Consider the following 21,483-nt stretch of genomic DNA (forward strand, 5'->3'; position numbering starts at 1 on the left):
TTTCTGAAGATCCTCTAGGTTTCTTGCCTTTGGGATGCCTGCACCAATAGGTCAACAGGCCAATGTATGGACTCTTTCTACTTATGTTCCCATTACAGACTGCAACCACAGCCAATATCTTATTGTATGATTAGTATGTATGTATGTCTCTTTTTACTCACTAGATTAAATGAGCCCTGAGACAGTGTCCTTGTTTAACATTGATGGGCATTGAGGACTTACTGTCTCCTAAAAAAAAAGGTGACTAAAATCCATTTCTACAAATATTGCAGACTTCCTTTTCTTCACTAATTTTTGTCTTCTAGAATTTCTATAGATAATGCTCCATTCAATAAACTACCACCTCAGGAAAAAATAACCAGCTCACTTCAGTATAAGGATTCTGAGGTCCTTATACTATTCTTACTGCAGATATTTCCCAACATTGCTGAGGAGCATTCAGTGAAATTGTGATGTCTGTTTTCTGAATTAAATGTTGCATAGCTACTTCCCCTTGACTCAAGACTGCATTAGGAACCCATAGTTAATTAGTAGATGGCACAAAATCCATGAAGTACACATGGATTCTGTCTAACTGGGTTTTTCAGTTTTCCCATGTTTTCCTTCCTCACATATGCCAGAACTCATAGGTCTGAGCCAATCAAACAAGTGGATTCAAATTAGCATGCTAAGATTCTGAAAAAAAATTACATACAAGAAAACTGAGCTGCCCCATACCTCTGGGCTTTTATGACAAGCCTAACATTTTAGCAAGGAAGTATCCCTAACCTTTCAACTCCTACATTTCCTCAATTAGCCAGCATATAATGAAAGGAAGAAGTCTCCTCACAAGTCCATTATCTTTATTTTTTTGTTGTTGTTGTTTGTTTGTTTTTTTGGTACCTGGGATTGAACTCAGGTCCTTGTGCTTGCAAGGCAGGCCACAGAACCGCTGAGCTAAATCCCTGGCCCAACAAGTCCGTTATCTTTAAACTGTTTGATTATTTTTTCAGTATCACATTTCTATTCTTTTCAAATGTGACAGGAGAGTTCACAGAAAACTTCATAAATCAAAGTCAAGAGCTGTTCTATTCCATATGCAATTGTCCAGTTGCATGTTTCAAGGCAAATGCAAACCCAAGGGAGTGACCAGGCTGTGGAGTACTGTGAGTTTTTTCCCCACTTTCTCTCCTCTAACCAGGAGCTGGAGAGAGAAGAGCAAGGAAAGCATACCTGTAGCCCAGTCCTTGGATCAGCTTACTTCCCAATCGATCCTGGATCATCTGGATAGTTCCTTGTAAGAGGCTCTTGACTGCTGAATCTCCGACAGCTATGGCAACAATTCGTCCTGGATCCTGGACTCTCAGAAATTCCTGAAGTTTCCGACTTTCATTATGGTACTCGTGAGTATCAAACTTCACACTTTCTAAAATTTTGGCTGTGTCTTGGTCAATGACCCTCACATTGAGGCCCCGGGAAAAGTCCTTCTCAAAGGTATAGGACCCAAAGGGCAAGCCTGAAGAGTTCAGAGTCCTCGCCAACAACGTCCAAGATGTCTTCCGGGCCCCATGTAACTCCAGTGTCCCGCCAGCTTCTATACCAATAAACTTTTTGCCAAATGTTGGCATACTTTCACCTTCATCTGACTTGCCATACAAAGCAATTGTCGCTTTTGATTTATAGCGGCATTTTTCTGCTCCAATATGAAGCGCCCCACCATCCTGGATCAGGATGTAACGAGTCCTCAAAGTAATATTTCTGGATCCATCTTTATCATCCCCAAATACAAGCAGTCCTGCAGAAAGCAACAATATGGTAAGCCAACTTCTAAGACATCTTCTTGGGATGCAGAGAAATCAATTTCACTTTAAAGAGGAAAGAAACACACTTGCACAATTAAGGTGGCAAAAATTTACTAAGAGTCTGTTTAGAAAAATAAACTTGTCTCAATACAAATTAAAGGAAAAAAATGAAGAGCTAATATCTCAACATAATAAAGATGTCCAGGAGTATGAATTTCAATGTATTCACTTTAGAGGTAAATTATTTCTAGGAAAAAATACCTCAAAAATCTATAAATCTGAATCTCAGGTTTATAGAGTAACCTGGGTTAATTCTTTCTCCATCTGTTATAACAAAGATTCAACTAAGAGAAATCACTTGTCTTGTTTCTTTGTCCATATACTAAGGTCTTGAGTTATTTCTAAGGTCCTTATACTTCTTGATTTCTGTGGTTCAAACTTAGGAACTAAACACATCCCCACAGTTAGTGACACTAAAGGCTATTCAGCCTAAGAACAGTTTTCTAATAAGGAACATCAAATAACCTTCACAATCAAAAGCAGACTTGTGGCTCCTACAGTCAGGGACTATTACCCACCTCCATCCTGAATGACTATAGAATTCACTGTGGCATCTGAGGTCAGACGGAACAAATCACCCTCCTTGATAACAACTTGTTTTGCAGAATCTTGCCCTGGATCCCAGTTCCTGAGACGGGGATTTTGATCTGGGCAGTTCTCTATAAAACAACACAACATCAATCCAGCCCAAGCAAATGCCAAAGTACTATTAGCTTAATCCAAGTATTGTCATCATTGAAAACATCTTCAAGTAAGGTGCTGAAATATTTCAATTTCCTGCCATTAGAATGGAAATTTTATCCTCCTCAACCACTAGAAAAATGTCATATTCTTTACTATGATGCTTAAAAAAACAAAAAGTATTACCACAGAACTAAGTTGCTGGCATACAGTTCAGATCAAATTGCACAAGGTAAAAATGGAGTTCCCCTGAACCATCTACTCTGGAAACAAACAAACAGTAAGAAGTAAAACTATGCACTGCCCTGGTACTCACTCTAGGAAGCTGTTTTAGATAAGAAAATATGTGCCTGGGTAAGTAGCTAAGTGGTAGAGCACTTACCTAATGTGCATGAGGACCTGGGTTCAATCCCCAGCACTACCAAAAAAAAAAAAATCACAATACACTGGTAAATGAAAATTGCTAAATAAGATGTACATTACATATTCACAGCGTCTGTCTGTACACAGTGAATCACAAAGTTGGCAATAGCAGCACCTCTTCCAAAGCAGGGACTGAAAATATCAGGGTTCAGCCATGTATACTTTCTTAACAAAAGTGCAGAAACATCACTTCTCAATTTCAGATATGAGGGAATTACCAACCGGAAGAGCTAACCGCAAGATTGCTTAGCAAGCCCAGCAGCACAAAAGTTTCTCCTTTCAGGAGTGGGCTTGTTGATTCATAGCGTTCCTCACTAGAATTAGAATTTGCCTGTTGAATAGGTGATAATGAAGCCACAGCTATTTACCCACGAAATCCTTTAATTTTTATCAACTAATGGCCAAGTATTTATTATCAATTTGTTCACTTTGTATTAGGTAACTATCAAATTTTCAAAGCACAGACTGAGCTCATATTCCATGGGAGTTTGTAAGCCAGCCTGGGAGAAATAGCCATTACATATTTAATAATTAAATGGTGAAGAATGTGGTAGTTATGTTAGGTATAAATGACCTCTAGCCAAGCAGGGATGGAGCTAAAGTAACTGAGATAGCTTCACAGAATAAGTGACACTAACCCACAGAATAGATAGTTTTTAAATAAGCAGAACATGAAAGACAAATAAGAATATGAGAAATGTCCCAAATATCCCCTGCCATTGAAGTTGGGCTGCTCAAGTTAGAACAGCAAGTCACCTGTATTTAAATTAGCAAAGGGAGCAATAAGCAAGATACACTTGAGAACCATGAGAAGAAAAATTTTTAAGGGGGAAGGTACAAGCCAAAAAATATATAATAATTAATTCTGGGTCTTCATTTGGAACTTGTGTAACCCCAATGCAATCATATTTCAAAACACATTGGCTAGCTTCTGCTTCCTCATAGAGGTGGCAGAAACTACAGTTAAAATTTGTCTCACTAGGTAAGTCCTTGGCAATTATTTCATGGACTTCATTTTTCTCAGAGAATTACAAAACTGCTATTTAATTCCTTGGATCAATCAGTGATCATTACAATTATACTATTAACAATCCTGAGAGTGGGGATACAGTGCAGTGGTAGAATCCTTGCTTAGCATGCATGAGGCCCTAGGTTCCATCCCCAGCACTGCAAAAAAATAAACAAAAGTAAAAACAATCCTTAAACTTTTCTTCCCATCAAAGAAATGACAAATCTCAACATTTTTCTGACTTAGTACTGTGGATTTCTTCAATTTTTCTTCAGCCTCCGTTAACATGTATCTGGAGTTCTCCTTGGTGTTATTTCAAGGCAAACCCATGTCCCATGTAACAAGCATTGTAATGAGCCACAGAGAAGGACATCCAGGTCTTTGAGATCTAGAGTCTATTACTGTGGTTACATAATTTCTCTTAATTGTTTATAATTATTTCCTAGGAGAACACACTTCACCAGAACAATCACCAAAAGTTCCAGTCTGTTTCCTTCCAGTGAAAATTCACTTAATGAGAAAATTTGTGGTGTGCAGAAAGAACTGAAAAATAGCACAGCAAGCTTCGCCTTCCTGGCTGCCCACTTGCAAAGCAGTGAGTGCTTTGTAACAGCAAAAACCACAGTGAGGTTGGCTCTGAGCATACCAGAGCTTTCCACTGATAATCTGCACTTATACTGCCAAAATGTGAAACTGAAGAAGGCTGATTCAAGGAACCACAGCAGCAATTCAATGTTTTAGGAAAGCCACAGCTTTAAGCTTTGATTTCCCACCAGTCTAGCATCCCTTTACTGCAGATTCCTTGGGAAGTATGAATCAACAGCAGTGCACTTGGCTATTCCACTGAGAAGAGGAAATAGGAAGTTAACACAGTACTACTACAAGCAATGGAAATCAATGTTATGCATTCATAATGTGGTTCTCTTGGCTAGGTCAATAAAGATGTTAATAGGATCATCTCTCTTACTTTCAGTCTATTCTCTTAGAAATACTGGCACTATGTACCCCTGACCTCTACCCCCACTCCACATGGACCTTAAAACCTATAAAATTTATACAGCACCTATGAAAACTGAACAGTATTTCTAAGGCTTATAAGTAGTACAAAACCTCTCAACTGTTATATCCATTTAAAGGGGCATCTAATTTGACAAAAACCTGTTGTAGACTTTATTAAAAAAAAAAACAAAAAAACACATAGACAAGTATGGTGCCCGATCCAGGTTGTAGAAGTGTGATTCTCTCTAACATATTCCTGAGCCCTGATTTTTTACAGATACACTGAGTTCTTTTGTGAGGCAACTCTTTATTAGTATTGTTTCTGAAGCTGGCGGGCAATAAATTTCTTCAAAATCATTCTAAGTAAATGTATTACTATTAAATTGGTCATCTAGTTTCTTGAAAAACAAAGACCATTTAAGAAAGTAAAACCTCCCCACATGGCGATTTTTAGCCAAAACTATCAGAAGTTACACATCATGATGGAAATTTTCCTAAGGACATACAGTGTACTCGAAAATATTTACAGCTCTCTTTTGGAACTATATTACCAAATCCATTTCAAACCACAAAACACAAATATTATTTTCAGCCACTTAATTTTTAAAAATCAAATCTAGTTTGGGGCCAAGGATTTATCTCAGAGGTACTGCCATCTGCCTCACAAGCAGAAGGTCCAAGTTTGAGCCCCGGTATCAAAAAAAAAAAAAATTATATCTAGCTTATCACTACACTTGTGAATCCAAAAATAAAACCTTTTGGCAGTCCAGAAGAATTTGGTAAAGACTCCTAAAGCATTTCCAAAAGAGCTGTCCCAAGAACAATTTAAGTACCAGAACAAAGTAGAAAAACAGAAAAGATCTTTTAGTTTTCTAATTTCTAATGGATTCCTCAAAAAACTATGCTCACTTATAAGGAGTTATACTTATTACCTGAATAATAGAGCTAAACTAATGTCATAAAAGTTCTTAAAAACTATTATATTTCCTTCCTTTTCTCCTTCTGGAAAATATTCTAAACAGAGGCACAAACATGCACTCACACAAACACAAGTGCTCACACACTTACCATCTGGAGCATGTTTTGAGGATATTCCTAAAATGACTGCAAGTGCAACAAAAAATGAAAAACTAGTTATAGCAAAGCAGATGAAGGTATTCTTGTGTCTCTTCTGCTTCCTGCTGTCCCGCTGGATTTGCTGTTCTTCGGGTGAGAATGCAAAGGTTGCCTGGGCTTCTTGTCGGATGGAGGTGGATTTGGCCGGCGCTTGGCTCTTTGGAGGAGGCGGGGGGCGCAGGGGGACAACCTTCCCTGGAACATAACCAGGTGAGCGATGACTGCTTCCATTCTGAGGCTGTACAAAAGCAGGGGACTGTCCCCTGGAGCCAGTGGCATACATGATACCTTATCACTGTGAAAACAAAAAAGATTTTTTAAGTAAGATTCAGAATATGTAAAATGTGATGACATTTTATTATGTAAAATGTACACAATATAACACTTGCCGTCTCAACCATTTTTAGGTTCAGTGGCATTAAATACACACAAAGTTTTGCAATTATCACCTTCTACTCCCAGGATGTTCTCATCGGCCCATCTATGCCCTTTAAGTAACTCGCCATTCCCTCCCAGACCACTGTGACGACTTTCTGAAAGTACTGTGTCAAGTCAGCTTATATCCCTGGTACGCTAACTCTGTGGACAGCCACCTTCACCAACTGTCTTCTACCACCGCTGCTTCTCCACCCAAGATGCACATTACAACCACCTGTTAATGCTAAGACCTAGGGCCACAGCCCCAAAAATTAAATCAGGATGGTTAAGCCTGGATCCAAACATCTGTATTTTTTAAATGCTCCACAAGTGAATCTTATGAGCATCTAGAGCCAACTGTTCTCACAAACTGTTCTCAATTTTCAGTGTGCAGAAAAATAACCAGGGAAGGTGGTTAAAAATGTAGATTTCTGGGCCCTTTGCCCCTGTGATTCTAGCTGATTTGGTATAAAGGCTCTAGATTTTACATTTTAAAAAAAATATATATATACCTTGGTGGCACTAAAGCAAGTTCACACTTTGAGTTCTGAGCCATAGGTATTCAAGCTTGGGGGCTGAATTCTCCCACTAAATTTAACTATATACTCTGAATCTACACAGTGAAAAGGTCAAAAGTCTATCCTATCTCTTTAAATCCTGAAACTGAATTTAACAAACAATAGACATTCAAATAGTATGCTTAAAATATAAAACACACACACACACACATTTATTGCCAAGCACAGTTCTTGAATACCTTGTGTTATTTACCTAGTTAATAAAACAAATTTATAAGTACCATTATCCCCACTTGCCCATGAGAAATATAACTTCCCTAAATATCACACAACCAGTAGAGAGAACCGGACACTCGACTCTCAAGTTCTGGCTCTTGACAGTTACACTACTGTGTCTGGCCCAACAACTGAGAGTCAGTAACTCCAATAGTGTAATCAGAACTGTGCTGAGCTTGAGAGGACATATAAATCTTTTCAGGCATTCTTCACGCAGAAGTTCACTGGACTATACAGTACATGATTCTTTTTTACCTAAGAAAAGCTGACACAGAAAAAGCCAAATCCTTTTCTATTTTCTTATATTCTTCACAGCAGTGGTTCCCAAACTTTTTGGCAGCAGAGGACCAGTCAATTTCAAGAAGACAATTTTTTCCAGGAGGAGTAAGTAGGAGAGTGTTCGTTTCTCTTTTTTTACGTTTTTCATACATAATCATTACATTCCCTGGTGCTAGCCTCACTACCTCAGCTCCACCTCAAGTCACAGGGCATTAGACACTCATATGAAGAGCCACAACCCAGATCCCCCATAGTGTAGGGTTCAGGCTCCTAAGAGAATCTAAGGCCACCATTGCGCTCAGGCCTAATGTGAGCACAGGGAGTAGCTGTAAATACAGATGAAGTTACACTCAATCACTTGCCCCCTCCTCACCTTAGTTCCGAAGGGTTGGGGAGTCCTGTTTTGGGGTGAGGATTTATATAAATAAGAATAAACTCTGAATGAGAGTTGGCTAACTGTGAAAGAAGAAAAGGAGGGAGAGGGAAGGAAGAGCTGGCTAGATAAACCATAAATATCATACAGTAGGGACCATGGATACGTAAGTGATGTTGGACTCCTCCAGTAGGTTATTTTCTTAACAACTAGAGCCACCTGACTTCTTTCAATAACCTTAAGTTAATGCCCCTTTTTTGCCAAATAAAGAACAAGATTCTAGTCACAAAGGTACCCCAAATTGCTCTACACGATCAGCAAACCCATTAAATACAAACGGTCATTAGTGATACCACGAATAAGCATTCCTAAAACCCAAATGACTTGAAAATTATTGGGAACAAAAAGGAAATTGGATCAGGAATTTATGCTGATTTCATTCAGGACAAAGACCACCCTCAAAGTCAGTGTGTCTGTGAAAAATACCTGGTTTGTGCGATTTGACTTGCGAACAAAAGTATTTAGTTGAAGCACATGCATCACGATAAAGGAAAAACACCACCACTCAAGGTGCTGCTGGAGAAATTGCTGCATGTGCCAAGCAGCAGACAAAAACAATGGATAAATCACGCTGGAACAAATGAAGGGACACAACAAAGACTGCTTTATACCCTCTATTAACAAGTGCAGAAACTAAACTAAGTATTCTTGAGGGCCAAACTCGTCAAGAGGGAAGGGAAATCACAACCATAATCTGCTCTGAAAAGGAGGGGGAATCCTTTGTGTCTGGGCTGCAATCATCTGATACCTCATTGTTTCAGGGTGAGAAAGGCTGTCATTACTTAACAGGCTGAAGGGCCCTTTTGTGAAGATAATGTACCCACAAAAAAATAAAAGGCAGTGAGCAAGCAGCTCAATGGAGTAACCAGCTTACTGAGAATAATTTGTACCTTCAAGGTCACAAAATGGCAACCTAACAGAAAATTCAGGAGATGTGCACACAGACTTAAATGGCATGCATGCATGCATACGGGGGGGGGGGCTCTATTTTACTGAAACACATAAGGGCATAAGCATCCCTATCTTAGAAATTAAAAAATGAAACAGAAAAACCATATTTAAGCAGACGGCCCCCCCAGCTCACTAAGATTTTTAAAGATATGATACAAATACATTACCTTTAAGAGTTATTTCACATTTATAGGTCTGCTCTGAACATAGTACCATAAATGAATTATGTTAAAACCTACTGAATGATCGTTTTAGATCAGTATTATTCATGGGAAAACGACACCTCATTCACTGAGTAAGCAGCTGTGAGCTTTAGTTGTCAGAGAACAACTTCTACATTCAATTTTAAACCAGTTGTTTGGAAGACAGTGAAAACTGACACAGAAACACTTTAAATGGTGTTCAGGTTCCCAGGCTACCTCCACAATGCTACTTAGTCCATAAAGCCATCAGGACTACTTTGGGGACAGAAGAGGGATCTCAAAGAAAAAAGATAACGCAGTTTCCCCTGGCATTCAAGACTTCAAAGCCAGCATGAGGTGCCACTTCCATTTGACTGCAGACCACTGTTTCAGTTGGATACACGGTGTGCATGTGTGTGCAGGCATGTGACGCCCCTTTCCTAAGGAGAAATCACTCAGTACTTAGAAAGAACACATCAATATTTTATGATATTTTAAGGGCTGTTAAACTCCCTGACAAGCCCTAAAATGAGACAGACGACTCACAAGTGAGACGTAATACAAGTTACTCATACTGAAATTGGAAATGCACTTCCTACTTTTTTAAAGCAAGATTTTTGGTATCTAGATGTCCCTTGAAAGAATTACTGAGTCCTTACTTACTCGATGATAAAAAGTGGCAGCCCAAAAGGCTTACTATAAATCAAACAAGCAACTAAAACTTTATACAGGCAGGGCTGAGTCTAACTCAGTAATACTGCGTTTGCATCACACTCATAAAGATGTGAGTTCAATCCCCGCAGAACCAAAAGAAAAACCTTTACACATGCAATTTAGTTAAATATTAAAAGCAGACAATTAAATTATTAAGATCATGAAAATACATTAACTGAAAAGATAAAAACATAAGACTAGAAAAAAGTGAGCATTCAAAGATAAACCTACCAGGGCTGGGGATTCAGCTCAGTGGTTCCGCTGCCTACCTCACAAGAACAAAGACCTGAGTTCGATCCTCGCAACCAAAAAAAAAAAAAAAACCCAAAAAAGAAGTACTTACTACTTTTTAATTCTCAGTTGTTCCCCAAAAGACACTATAAAAATTAATTTTTAAATAAAAGGCTTGGTAAAAATGAGTATATTACCTCAAATAGCTGGATGTGGGAGGGATGAATACAGTTGGTAAGAGAATTCAACTTATTTGATAATAAATTACAATAGGTAATCACTAAAAGCAATAATTTTGAAAATTCAATTGCATGGAAGGAGACCATGCTTTTTTTAACCTGCAAAAAGGATGATTTTGAGAAAATTGAGATATTCCCACAGTTTTCAAATACTGTGTTATTTCATCCACAAAGCTTTCACCAGCTTCCCGTATGTTTGCAATTTGTTTGCTCTTCTCTGTTTAAAACTCTTCCAGGATCCTCTTGCTTTGAGCCTTGTGTTGCAGTTAATTCAGGTACCTCGACCATCTGCTGCAGCAGACTACAGCTTCTTGAGACCAGAGCAATGATATCTGTTCTTGTCCTGGTGTTTGCACAGGACCTCACCCACAGCAGGTCCCTCCATAATTGGTGGTTGAACTTAGATTACAAATTCCCACACAGGCATTTGACATAAATGCTAGGTATTCATACATATATTTGGAAGAAAACAGATGGCCAAAAATTAAGTCCACTTTCATTCAGAAAGCTGTTTGAAGCCGGGCGTGATGGCTCACGCCTGTAATCCCAGCACTTGGGAGGCTGAGGCAGGAGGATCGCTGTGAGTTTGAGGCCAGCCTGAGCTACTTAGTGAGTTCTAGGTCAGTCTAAACTACATAGTGAGGCTCTGTCTCAAAAAACAAAACAAACCAAAACAAAAAAACAGAAAGCTGTTTGATTTTGTGCAATTAATATGCTCCCAAAGACTTGGTTCAAGCACCACAGAATCTTCTGTATTTCTGTCTCTGTCTCTGTCTCTGTCTCCGTCTCTGTCTCTCTGTCTCTCTGTCTCTGTTTCTCTCTCTCTCTCTCTCTCTCTCTCACACACACACACACACACACACACACACACACACTGATCAGAATTAACCATTTAATTCTTCTTCAATATTTTTGAGGCTCTGGGAAATTTTATCTCTATCAGTGTCTCTGGTTTGGGTGAAATTAAGAATACACTATCCACCACCTGCCTCGAAAGCACAAGGTCCAGAGTTCGGGAAATGCAATTCTAATATGAAACCTAACAAGCGACAGGCAGGACTTCTAAAGATACAGAGTGCAAATTACCTGGACAATTAACCTTTCACAATGTTCTGTAACACAGTAGTTCAAAGCACATACTATGAAATGTACTAGCACATGGGTAAAAGGAAAGCATTCCACTCTGCTGTGCTCACAGCGGACGGCCTCAAAACAGAGACAGCAGTAATAATTCAGAACTAGTAAGAGTTCATTAACAAGGTTGGGTTTTAATGGTCTCTCTACTGCTGAGATGCTGAAGTACAAGACAAATTCACTAGCACACATGCTTATCACTCCCTCCATAGACAAGGATACTTGTCCGAATCACCAGTCCTCAGAATCACCCAGCCCTTCCATCCAATGCGAAAGGGTCCTTCAGTTCAGTGTAGGACACGCACATCAGCCCCATCGCACTGAACATTTAATGAAAATGATTCCTTTGATTGATTTAAGCTCTTCCAAATGCTACCTAAGCTTTTCGTGAGGATTTTGTTTGGTTTGGTTTGGTACCGGAGATCGAACTCAGGACCTTAAGCTTGCAAGGCAGGCAGCAGAACCACTGAGCTAAATCCCCGGCCCTGTGATGATTTATTTTTAAATGGAAAACTCATGTAGAAATATACAAGAAGCTAGAATGGCCTAACCAAATTTTTCTCTTTTTGGATGGATATAAGTTTGAAACAATATTCAACATAATGGTTAATTCTACAAGTAATAGTCTTTGTTTTCCAACAGTTTCCATAACTAGTCAAAATCTAGCTTTTTATTAAGATTTTTGGAAGATCTCTATAACATACTGACTAGCATATTCAAAAAGTAAAATTATGCACCAAATAGCAAAAAGTATGCATTAAAAATAAGACATGCCAGAAAAGGTGTTTGAACTAATATGAAAAATACAATAAATTGTACTATTATTAGCTGTACTTCTGATCCAACAAAATATTTAACCAGCTTCTAACTGCTTTGAATCTTCAATTAATGATTCCATATTCCCAACCTCCTACTCCTAGAAGAGCCACAATACAGAAAAACATCAAAGTGATTTTCAGGTTTGGGGGTTTGGTTTTTGGAGGGCAGGGGGTAATTACATTTAGTTTTGTTTTAGATTCAGATTACTGTATGTTAATAAATGATGAACTCAGTTTCTTTATAATAAAAACTGTTCAATAAGAGTTGACTTTTTAGATCCTTTAATTTTTCAAAGTTTCAAATAAATCTTTAAGTGTGATAAATATTGTCAAAGATCATGTACTTAAAACTTATATAAACTTTCTGGAACAAAGAGTTTTGGGGGACTTTTATATATACAGAGTAATATACTATTCTATTCTATTCCCCTAGCATACAAAATAAAATGTACTTTTCTAAAACAACTGTAAGAAATTTAGCAAAAATACATATACATAAAAATACATATAGCTAGTTGGGAGAAAACAGCTTGTTGAAAAAATCAAGTCACTTTGTTTCAGAGATCTGTGTAACTATGGATCAGCACACACCCCCCCGCAAAGAACTGAACACCCTGAGATCCCTTTATACCTTTACATGGTTGCAACCAGTCAGTCTCCACTACTGCACTTGTCATATTTAGTCTTTTTCGTTCAGCTCTCAAAATCAGTCTGGCACATTAGCAAGAGATAAGCTATGAAGTTATTTTGCTTATGTTTATCCCGGTTCACTTTTACTAAGATGACTGTACTCAGGCCAATGTTCACCCATGGAGGTGGAATAAATCAACCCTTAATTATAAGCCAACCCCTAAGAAGTGATAGGATAAAGGGATGAGAAACTTCAATTATTTAATATTCCCCTATTTCCTTTCTCCACTTGATTGACACAGAAACATGGTGAAGGATATTCTCCAAACTAACCATGTATTATTCTAATTATCTTCCTGCTGAAAAAGAAGGCCTCCAAAGATACTAACTTCATTAAAACATAATACAGGGCCAGGGATTTAGCTCAGTGGTTCTGCCATTTGCCTCCCAAGCACAAGGTCCTGAGTTCCATCCCAGGTACCAAAAAAAAAAAAAAAAAAAAAAAAAAAAAATCAAAAAAAATAGGGAAATTATCAAAAACATTTTAAACATATCCTTAAAAGCCTTAGCTTTGTTTTAAAAATCTATCACTAAGCATTTGGGATATTATTTAAAGTTTTAAAAATATTTATTTTTCCTGCTCCACAATTCATTTTTTAGTTAAGGGATGCTCTACGAGAAAACTACAATCAGGAAACAGTAAATAGTTGGATAGCAAAAATTAAAATACTAAGAGTCTGCTTACCCTGAAAACAACAAAATTAAAATAGCTATGGTCTATTTAAAGGAACTAAGATTGGCAAATTAGCTACAATTTCACCAAAGAAGATAGATACCCCCTTGAGAAATTATGCTAGAATCTCATTAAAATATGGATCACTCAAGACAAAGAGTTTTTATTTATGATGCCTAATGCCAAAAATAGCCCAAGGAAATGCTTTCCAATGGTAAAGCTAAATACGTGACCTTTAAGAAACATTTTTAATTCATTCTTAAATGCCTATCCTTTATGCAAGGTTATCTGACTTTTCTGACACCGAACATACTAATTAGTCCTATCATTTTTCAACTGTGTTAAACATGCCCATAAGAACCAATGCTTGACTCTAAATCCTACATGGCTGATACAACCAAAAGGCTAAAAGAACATTATTATATCAAAAAGCTAAAGAGAGAAAAATGTAGCTCCACAGACCAAGGTGGTGGAAAGGATAGCCATTAAGAATACCTAACACTCTTTCTCAAGCAGAGTGAAAATTTAAAAAGAGCCAAGTACACAGGCCTTTAAGTGGAAGTAAAGAACTACTAAACAAAATTATGGGAGGATACTGCTTTGAACTCTTTCCTGCCCAGGGACCAACATATTAGTCCAATCCAAAACAGAGGTACTCATGCCAACTGCCACATAATCAAACTGAAACTTTAAGGAAAAGAAATTCCAAAACAAATTTATTTTCTTAAAAACAGGAGATGTTTATAATAAATAATAAGTAATAAAGTTCCTCTCTGCTTTAACTCTTACAAAAAGTAACCTGAAGTAACCCACCGTTAACCAATCAGCTTTTTCCTATTGTTCCATTTCCTTATCACCTAACAAAACCCTCTGTTCTGCTAGTGCATGTAGGTAGGAGCTCTCATTCCATTTTGCAGAACAGTGCACGAATCTCCAATAAAAGCCTGTAGATCCCTAAACTTGCTACAATTTTGTCTTCTAGTGGAACTAAAATATAAACTCAACCTGGAAAGTAAGTCAAAGAAGGAAAGGGTCATCTTACCAATCAGTCTCTCTCCGCTTTTCTGTTCCGTTCTCCCCGCTGTAATTATTCCTGGTTCCCCACCCCATTCTATTGAAAAGCTGCTCTGCTGTTTTCTCCCCTCACCCCCACGCTCTTTAGACCACCCCCCCACCCCGGTTCCCAATGGGCTGGAAGATGAGAGGCTCCAGTCCACTGACACTGAAGGATGGCTGAGCACAGGCACACAATGGCAGTGCAGGCCTGCATCAGCCTGCAGCTGACCTTCAAAGAAAAAACCAAAGCAGAAGCCCGACTTGAAGGAGGCTGATTTAATTAAGATTACAGCAAAGGGCAGGGCTGCCTGTGGGATGCATTCTCTGCAGTGTCAGGGTGATGCTTTAAAATGCTTCTCAAGAAGAAAGAGTTAAGAAACTTGTGTTGGTAGAATGGCAAAAGGTGAGGGAAAAGATACAACAGTAGAGATGTGCTTAAAAACAAACACAGACACCCCAGAAGTTCATAATCTTAAGATATACTGACCCTGAAATGGAACGGCAACAGGAAATATTATGTTTTGACATGCCTTTCAAACCAAGAACTATGCCAGATGGATAGTAAGATGTCAAACCACCATTAAAGCAAAGTTTGTACTAATGGCAAAAAACTGTAATAACAGCCTGTTTTTAATACAATTTTAGCCACTGAGAGCAAAACCTTCCCAAATAGGGAATACATTCAGTTTTGAGCCCTTACTGAGACAAGAATTCTGCTAGAAAATTAAGACACAATGGTGAAAAAATATACATACATGTATGGTCCCTACCTTCAAAGAGTGCAGGAGGCAGCACTAAAGAAAGGAAAGAGATGATGAGGAAACAGTACATGGCAAAGAAACGGGGCTGGGGGATCTGAAGAGGTGATCATATCAGTTTGTTCAATTTCTGTGAATGGGATAGAGTTTATATTTTCTAAAAGCCCTGGCAGATTCACTCACCCAAATGTGTTCCATCAGACCACTACTGGTAACTTCCTTACTTTGTGAATGTGCTCTAAAATCTATCACTAAATTCTGCCACTAAAATGACAACAAACTGCCCAGCAATGATGAATATGGTGGGGAAAATGACAGATCCACGAAACCTTCCATATTTTCTCGCAGGCCAACAAGTAGGATGCCACCTGCAAGTCCCATGCCAATGCACGTAACAGCCATAGTCTTGTCTCCTCCTAGAACAAGCGAAACCTAGCCTAACAAAGGGACCATATTATGCCTTCTCAAAAGTTTCCTTGATGCTCACCAAGACTCCAAGGTGCCAGACAGGCCAAAGGCAAGACCTCCCTGGTGGCCAGACTCTGAGGTGCTCAAAAGGGATGGCTGAAAACAAAACAGGCAAACAAGAGCTGTATGATGTGCTCTAGCCCTACAAGCACAATCAGGAAGCAAGAAGAAACATGCAAGAGGACACAGCACCCAGACGCTTGGAAAAGTTACCCACTAGCAGGCACTAGATTGCAAAGTGTGGTCATATGGTAAGGCATGCAATATCTAAACAGCGTGGGCACTTGGGAAAGCAGCAATTGTCATTAATCAAAAGATGTCATTAACCCAGCTGAAAGGACTTTTCATCATACTTTATTTGGCCTTCTGAGCTGCATCTTCATACCCATCCTGTTTCATACCAGATTGCTAGCTCTTCAACTTCAGCAGTACTTCCTGTGTTGGAATAAGCCACAAGCCAACTGGGGAGCAGGTATTCATAGGTACCTATCCAGCAATGAAAGAAACACCTTTTAACTTTTTTTTTAAAACTCCATATAAAGTTTACAGATTTTACAATGATGGCCCTGATTATATCAAAAAACGTTGCTGGGCGAGGGACTTAGGTCAGTGGTTCTACCACCTGCCTCGCAAGCACAAGGTCCCAAGTTTGATCCCCAGTACCAAAAAAAATTATGGGTTTTGGGGGGAGCTTTCTGTTTCACCCACAAGTTTTGAAAAATCTCAGACATTTTTCTCATTCCTTCAGAAACAAGATTTGGGCATTCTTCCTTGTGCTAAATTAAACTTTGCTAATCCCTAAAATGTTAATAGTTTTTCAATTTCACTGTAGGTAAAAACTATTCATTCTTCAGGGAAGTGAATCACCATTGGCAGACACAATTATGACAAACGAATGCTTATAGTCTCTGAAATGCAAGCCAAAGTTAGGGATTTAGCTCAGTGGTTCTGGTGCCTGACTCGCTAGCTCAAACACCAGAGTTCAAACTCCAATATGGGGGAAAGATCAAGCCAATAACTAGGTAAACGCCTCTAAATCAATAATAGCTTTTAAGAGACTCAGTAACCTGACCTGAGACCTTCACTATTTATAGTAGATATTTGTGTTTTAAGATACATACTTCAATCACATACAGTCAAGGTAGACAATTCTTTTCTCAGTGATTCAATATGGACTGTCTTAAACTGCAATGCTTTCTGGCACCAATGTGAAAGAGCAGTTGAATACAGTATTAAATATATCCCTTAATATACTAAAGTTAAGACTTAAATTCTTTAATGTATTAAAGCTAAGAATGCCACCATTTCTTCTCAGCAATTTTTCTTAATAATTCTCATCAAATATTGTCAAATTTTCCTGATATAACAAATGTAAAAGGTTTATCATTCCCCCAGGATATAATGAAAATATGTATCTTGTTACAAATCTAGCTACAAGGTTAGCCAATAATCATTTTAAAACAGCTTTGCCTTGTAGATGGCAGGACTGATTCATGAGGAAAGATTTCAAGTCTTCCACTTTTTTTAAAAGAGACACTTCTTAGACCCTGTGCCTATGTCTTGATACTGCTCACAACAGCCAGCATTGCCTTGTATATTTTAGAAATGGAACAAAATTTTTGCTGAACATACTTCCTGACAACCAACATTAAAGGCTTCCCCAAGCAAGTCCAGGGAAAACAAAAGAACATACAAACTATTCCTAGTATGCTTTTATCCGATGATTCACAAGCCAAAATCTGAATGTTTCCAGGAACTCGCCTCTTTGAAAAAGTATCTACGGTATAGTATTTTCAGTTTGTTTCTTATTTTACAGAAAATGCAAGTAAAGCTAATATTCTTTTTATTCTTAGTTCCTTATTTGGTAGAAGTGCGTTACAAGTAACACTGCCCACTATGTGCACCATCTTATGAGTAGGAACCAGGAAATGAAAAAACACACTATCTGCCTTCAACTGGGGAGCAATGGGTTCCTAAACTCAAATATGAATTATTTGACCATTAAGGCAGCAACTGCTAACAAAGCCAAAGTGGAATAAATGAGGACACATAAGGAAGCGGCGGGAAAGTGTTGTCGAGAAGGGACAAAGGATTTCTTGTTCCACCTCAGTCACTGATTTACTATATGACCTTAACTGATTAGGTAGTCTCTCTGGGTCTTAAGTTCCTTGTTATATTATTTTTAAGATCCCTTGCAACTACATTTTAAGATTCACAATATGGAGCACCAGGCAAAAAAAAAAAAAAAATATATATATATATATACAGAATTTACCTGTTCTCATCAAAAGAGTCATATTTAATTTGATAGCTAATTCTATCAAAGCTAATTTAATAAAATATCAGATGAGCTTAAGTCATTAAGTCCATTTCAAGTGGAGAATTAAGGCAAGTATTGCTTAGATTCAAGCTTCCCCTAGACAGCAGCTACTAGTGAGAGAACAGCCTTTAGCAGTCTAATTGACAATTACTCCATTTATCTTCACAAACACAGAAAACTGCTAAGTTTCGTGGCCTCAAAAATGCAGAAACATAGCTCTTCTTTTTTCTTTCCCATTCTCATCTTACTAGGATAGAAGAATGCAGAAGCACCAACTCCCCTTGGGAGGCAGGGAGATAAGGGTGCGAGTTACAGCCCAAACTCACACAAGCCCTTCTCAACTGATGTATTGGGACGGACAACCATTCCTTCTAATTAATGTTCACAACCCAAATTAAATGAAAGACTTCCAGTGGCTGTGAAGGAAAGAAGCCCGGACAAGTGAGGAAGGCTATATTTCAACAGCTAGCCTGAAGTCCAAAGACTTTCTCCCAAGATGGGGTTCAGAATAACCTGGAAAGGACAATAAAATGTAAATCTATAGCTGAGATCAACTAGTTAACCTATGAGTTATATTCAACTATTTATAGTTTTAAATACACATACACATTTTGAAATACCAAACAGCTATATTCTATGTGGTCAATTTATCATATATATGAAGTTGAATTGAATTAAATCTTCAGAATGGTCCAGTAAGCATTTGATAATTTATTTTACAAAGAACAGAAGATTTGCCAATATCAAACGATTAGTAATTATCAGAGCCTTGTTCCAAAACCTAGTCCAACTTCAAGTTCTTCAGTCTTTACACTTTAAAACAGTGCCCCTGGCACTAATTTTCCATCTCCACTATTTCATCCGATTTAATAAACTGCATTTACTTTTTAGGCTGGGGATGTAGCTCAGTGGTAGAGCATTTGCCTAGCAAGGTGAGGCCCTAGATACAATCCCTGCTACTGCCATCAAAAATATTTTTTCCAGAGCTGGGGATTAAGGTCCATGGTTCAGTGGCCTGCCTTGCAAGTGCAAGGACCGGAGTTCAATCCCACTAATTAAAAAAAAAAAAATTTTCCCCAAAACCTCCTCTGCCACCTCACCCCCACTCACTTCTACTTCTGCTTCTTTAAAAAATCTTATGCCTAATGGTTCTCCTAATCACACACTTACTGGACCTTCTGATTAATTTTCTTATCACCCTCCCTAAACTCATTCCAACAGGTGTTCTCATATTCATAGCCACAAGCTATCTTCTTGCCCTTTGGCTTCCCCAAGTGCTTCCTCTCCAATCAACTCTCTTTTTTTTTACAAACTTAACAGTACACAAAACAGGTGTTGAAATCCCTTCCAGAGGGTATGGCACATATCAGGTGGTTAATAAAAGTTCAATGGATAGATGATGGGTGGGTAGATCGATGATACTCATAAATACTTTAAAGCACTTTGCCATGTAGATATTTACATGCAACATTCAAACTGCTGAGTCTCAAACTGCAAATTCAATTGTGATTTTTACATTTTCTCTTTCTAAAATATCACTCATCTTTCTCAACTTTAGAAACTTGCCCAGAAGCCCACAGCTATATGGAGTTATCTCTCCACTTCAGAAATGACTCACAAGTGTACTTTGCGCCTTTCTCTGTCTTCTCATTTTCTAGGTAGCTGCTTGAGGACAGGCTTGATTGTGTCTACTACAAAATGGAAATACATTGCCCCACTCGGGTTTCCTGTTGTGAGTCTGACACTTTCAAAACTTCACTGGTTACAGGCTGGATCAAGGAGTCAATTAACCATGACTCTGGAACTCTGTATAGGCATCACATAGGAATCCATAGATCCTATTTACACACACGCACGCACATCATTCACAAGGAGCCAGTCCCCAATTTAACTTGTCCACAGGCTGATAAACTGAACAGGTGATGAAGAAAGAATGCACTTCTAACCTAGTTTTTTCAGCCGGTAGATTCACACTCATCAAAGAACACAGCGTGGGCTGGGTTGAACTGAAAGCCTAGTTCCCTAACCATCTAGTTCAGATACAGGCAGTTGAGGGGAGTCATTTCAATGTAGACAATGCTTACAATGAAGTGAAAGTTTTCTATGAAGAGATCGAGTCTACTGCACACTATTCTGCTCTGCCCCGAAATGCAAACTCAGAAGAAGCCTTAATTAGGCAGCACAACCAGAGTGTAATGCACGGATGAATCTTTAAAAGAGTAACATTTTTTTCACGGACCAAAGAAACTTTATATGCTATCCAACCAAAGAACTACAGGGCAAACTGTTTTACACGTCCTGTTTTGAGTGGCCATTTCCAACAAGCCCGGCTGCTTTGGGAATTCAGTCATCCCTCACCTCAGAAGAAGCCTCTCCTCCTCTCTCTCTCCCTAAACTGTTTTCACATTACACTGGAAGCGCTCACAAGACCTCTGCAAACCCTCAACATGTGCAACGCAGCAGCATGGCAGCCTGTCGGTTGTCTCACTGGCACAAGGGGCATGAACTCAAAGCTGTGAGTGGCTCACGGGCAGGATAAAAGTTCCGAAAATTATCAGACACGCCACCCTTAACCGCAGCTGCTGGTGAAGGCAAGCATATATCAAAGTCTGTTTTCCTAACCTTATGGGAGAATTTAAGTGAGCCGTTTCCGCTCCGCGGAGAGGTCTGCTGACACACATCAGCCCTCATCAGAGAGCACCAGGAAAGTCAGGACCTTAGCTGCATCCCTGAGAGTGTTACGCAGCAACTTCGTACCATCAGCTGCACCACCTTGGGGCCCCACCATCAGGGCCCCCTCGTCTTCCAGGACCTCCCATCTCTGCAACGAAAAGCTGAGAGCGAGTCCAGAGCCAAAGCCCCTGCTTTACAGAAGCGATTTTAAAGCCTCGCCTTCACCCTAATTTAGAGAAAGCAAGGGGAGGAGAGGACCCACTGACCCAGGGGAATAGTAAGACACAAAGATCTCGAAAATAAATATAAGCGCGCGAACCGAAGACAAGACTACCCACACACCGCCCCGACCTTTCACTGTAGTCGACTTCCTGTGTGGTTTATTCATCCACCCTAGCCCTCTCCAGAAAGTTTAAGGCTCGTCCACACACACTTTCAAAGGTCCATTGTTCCCGAGAAGAGCGGAGAAGAGAAAAGAAATCGAGACCCTGCTCCCCTGGGACCCTTCCCACAGAGCCCTGAGTTGGGGGAGCGGGTTACTCCTAGTCGGGCAGAGGCCGGGAGCGGCGGCGCGGCGACCGCAG

The 21,483-nt window shown here is 39.0% G+C and overlaps 1 protein-coding gene across 5 annotated transcripts in view; it reads right to left on the reverse strand.

The window, feature by feature from the left end:
• The window catches only part of Cemip2 (cell migration inducing hyaluronidase 2), a 67,484-nt gene that overhangs the window by 44,327 nt on the left and 1,674 nt on the right, over window positions 1–21,483 (reverse strand). For 3 of the 5 annotated variants that reach the window (XR_004514869.1, XM_010638458.3, XM_010638460.3), the window contains exons 2-4: window positions 6,022–6,364; window positions 2,360–2,500; window positions 1,213–1,774 (exon numbers count right to left, since the gene is read on the reverse strand). Coding sequence is in view for 4 of the 5 variants with exons in the window: in XM_010638458.3 (XP_010636760.1) it covers window positions 1,213–1,774; window positions 2,360–2,500; window positions 6,022–6,352 (1,034 nt within the window). In the remaining variant the exon portion in view is untranslated. Of the gene's footprint in view, window positions 1–1,212; window positions 1,775–2,359; window positions 2,501–6,021; window positions 6,365–7,535; window positions 7,610–20,848; window positions 20,942–21,483 lie in introns of those variants that run through there. The other 2 variants (XM_010638459.2, XM_010638461.3) reach the window with 2 other exon arrangements.

Source organism: Fukomys damarensis, unplaced genomic scaffold, assembly GCF_012274545.1.
Source record: "Fukomys damarensis isolate Sample0158 unplaced genomic scaffold, DMR_v1.0_HiC HiC_scaffold_31, whole genome shotgun sequence".
Lineage (NCBI taxonomy): Eukaryota > Metazoa > Chordata > Mammalia > Rodentia > Bathyergidae > Fukomys > Fukomys damarensis.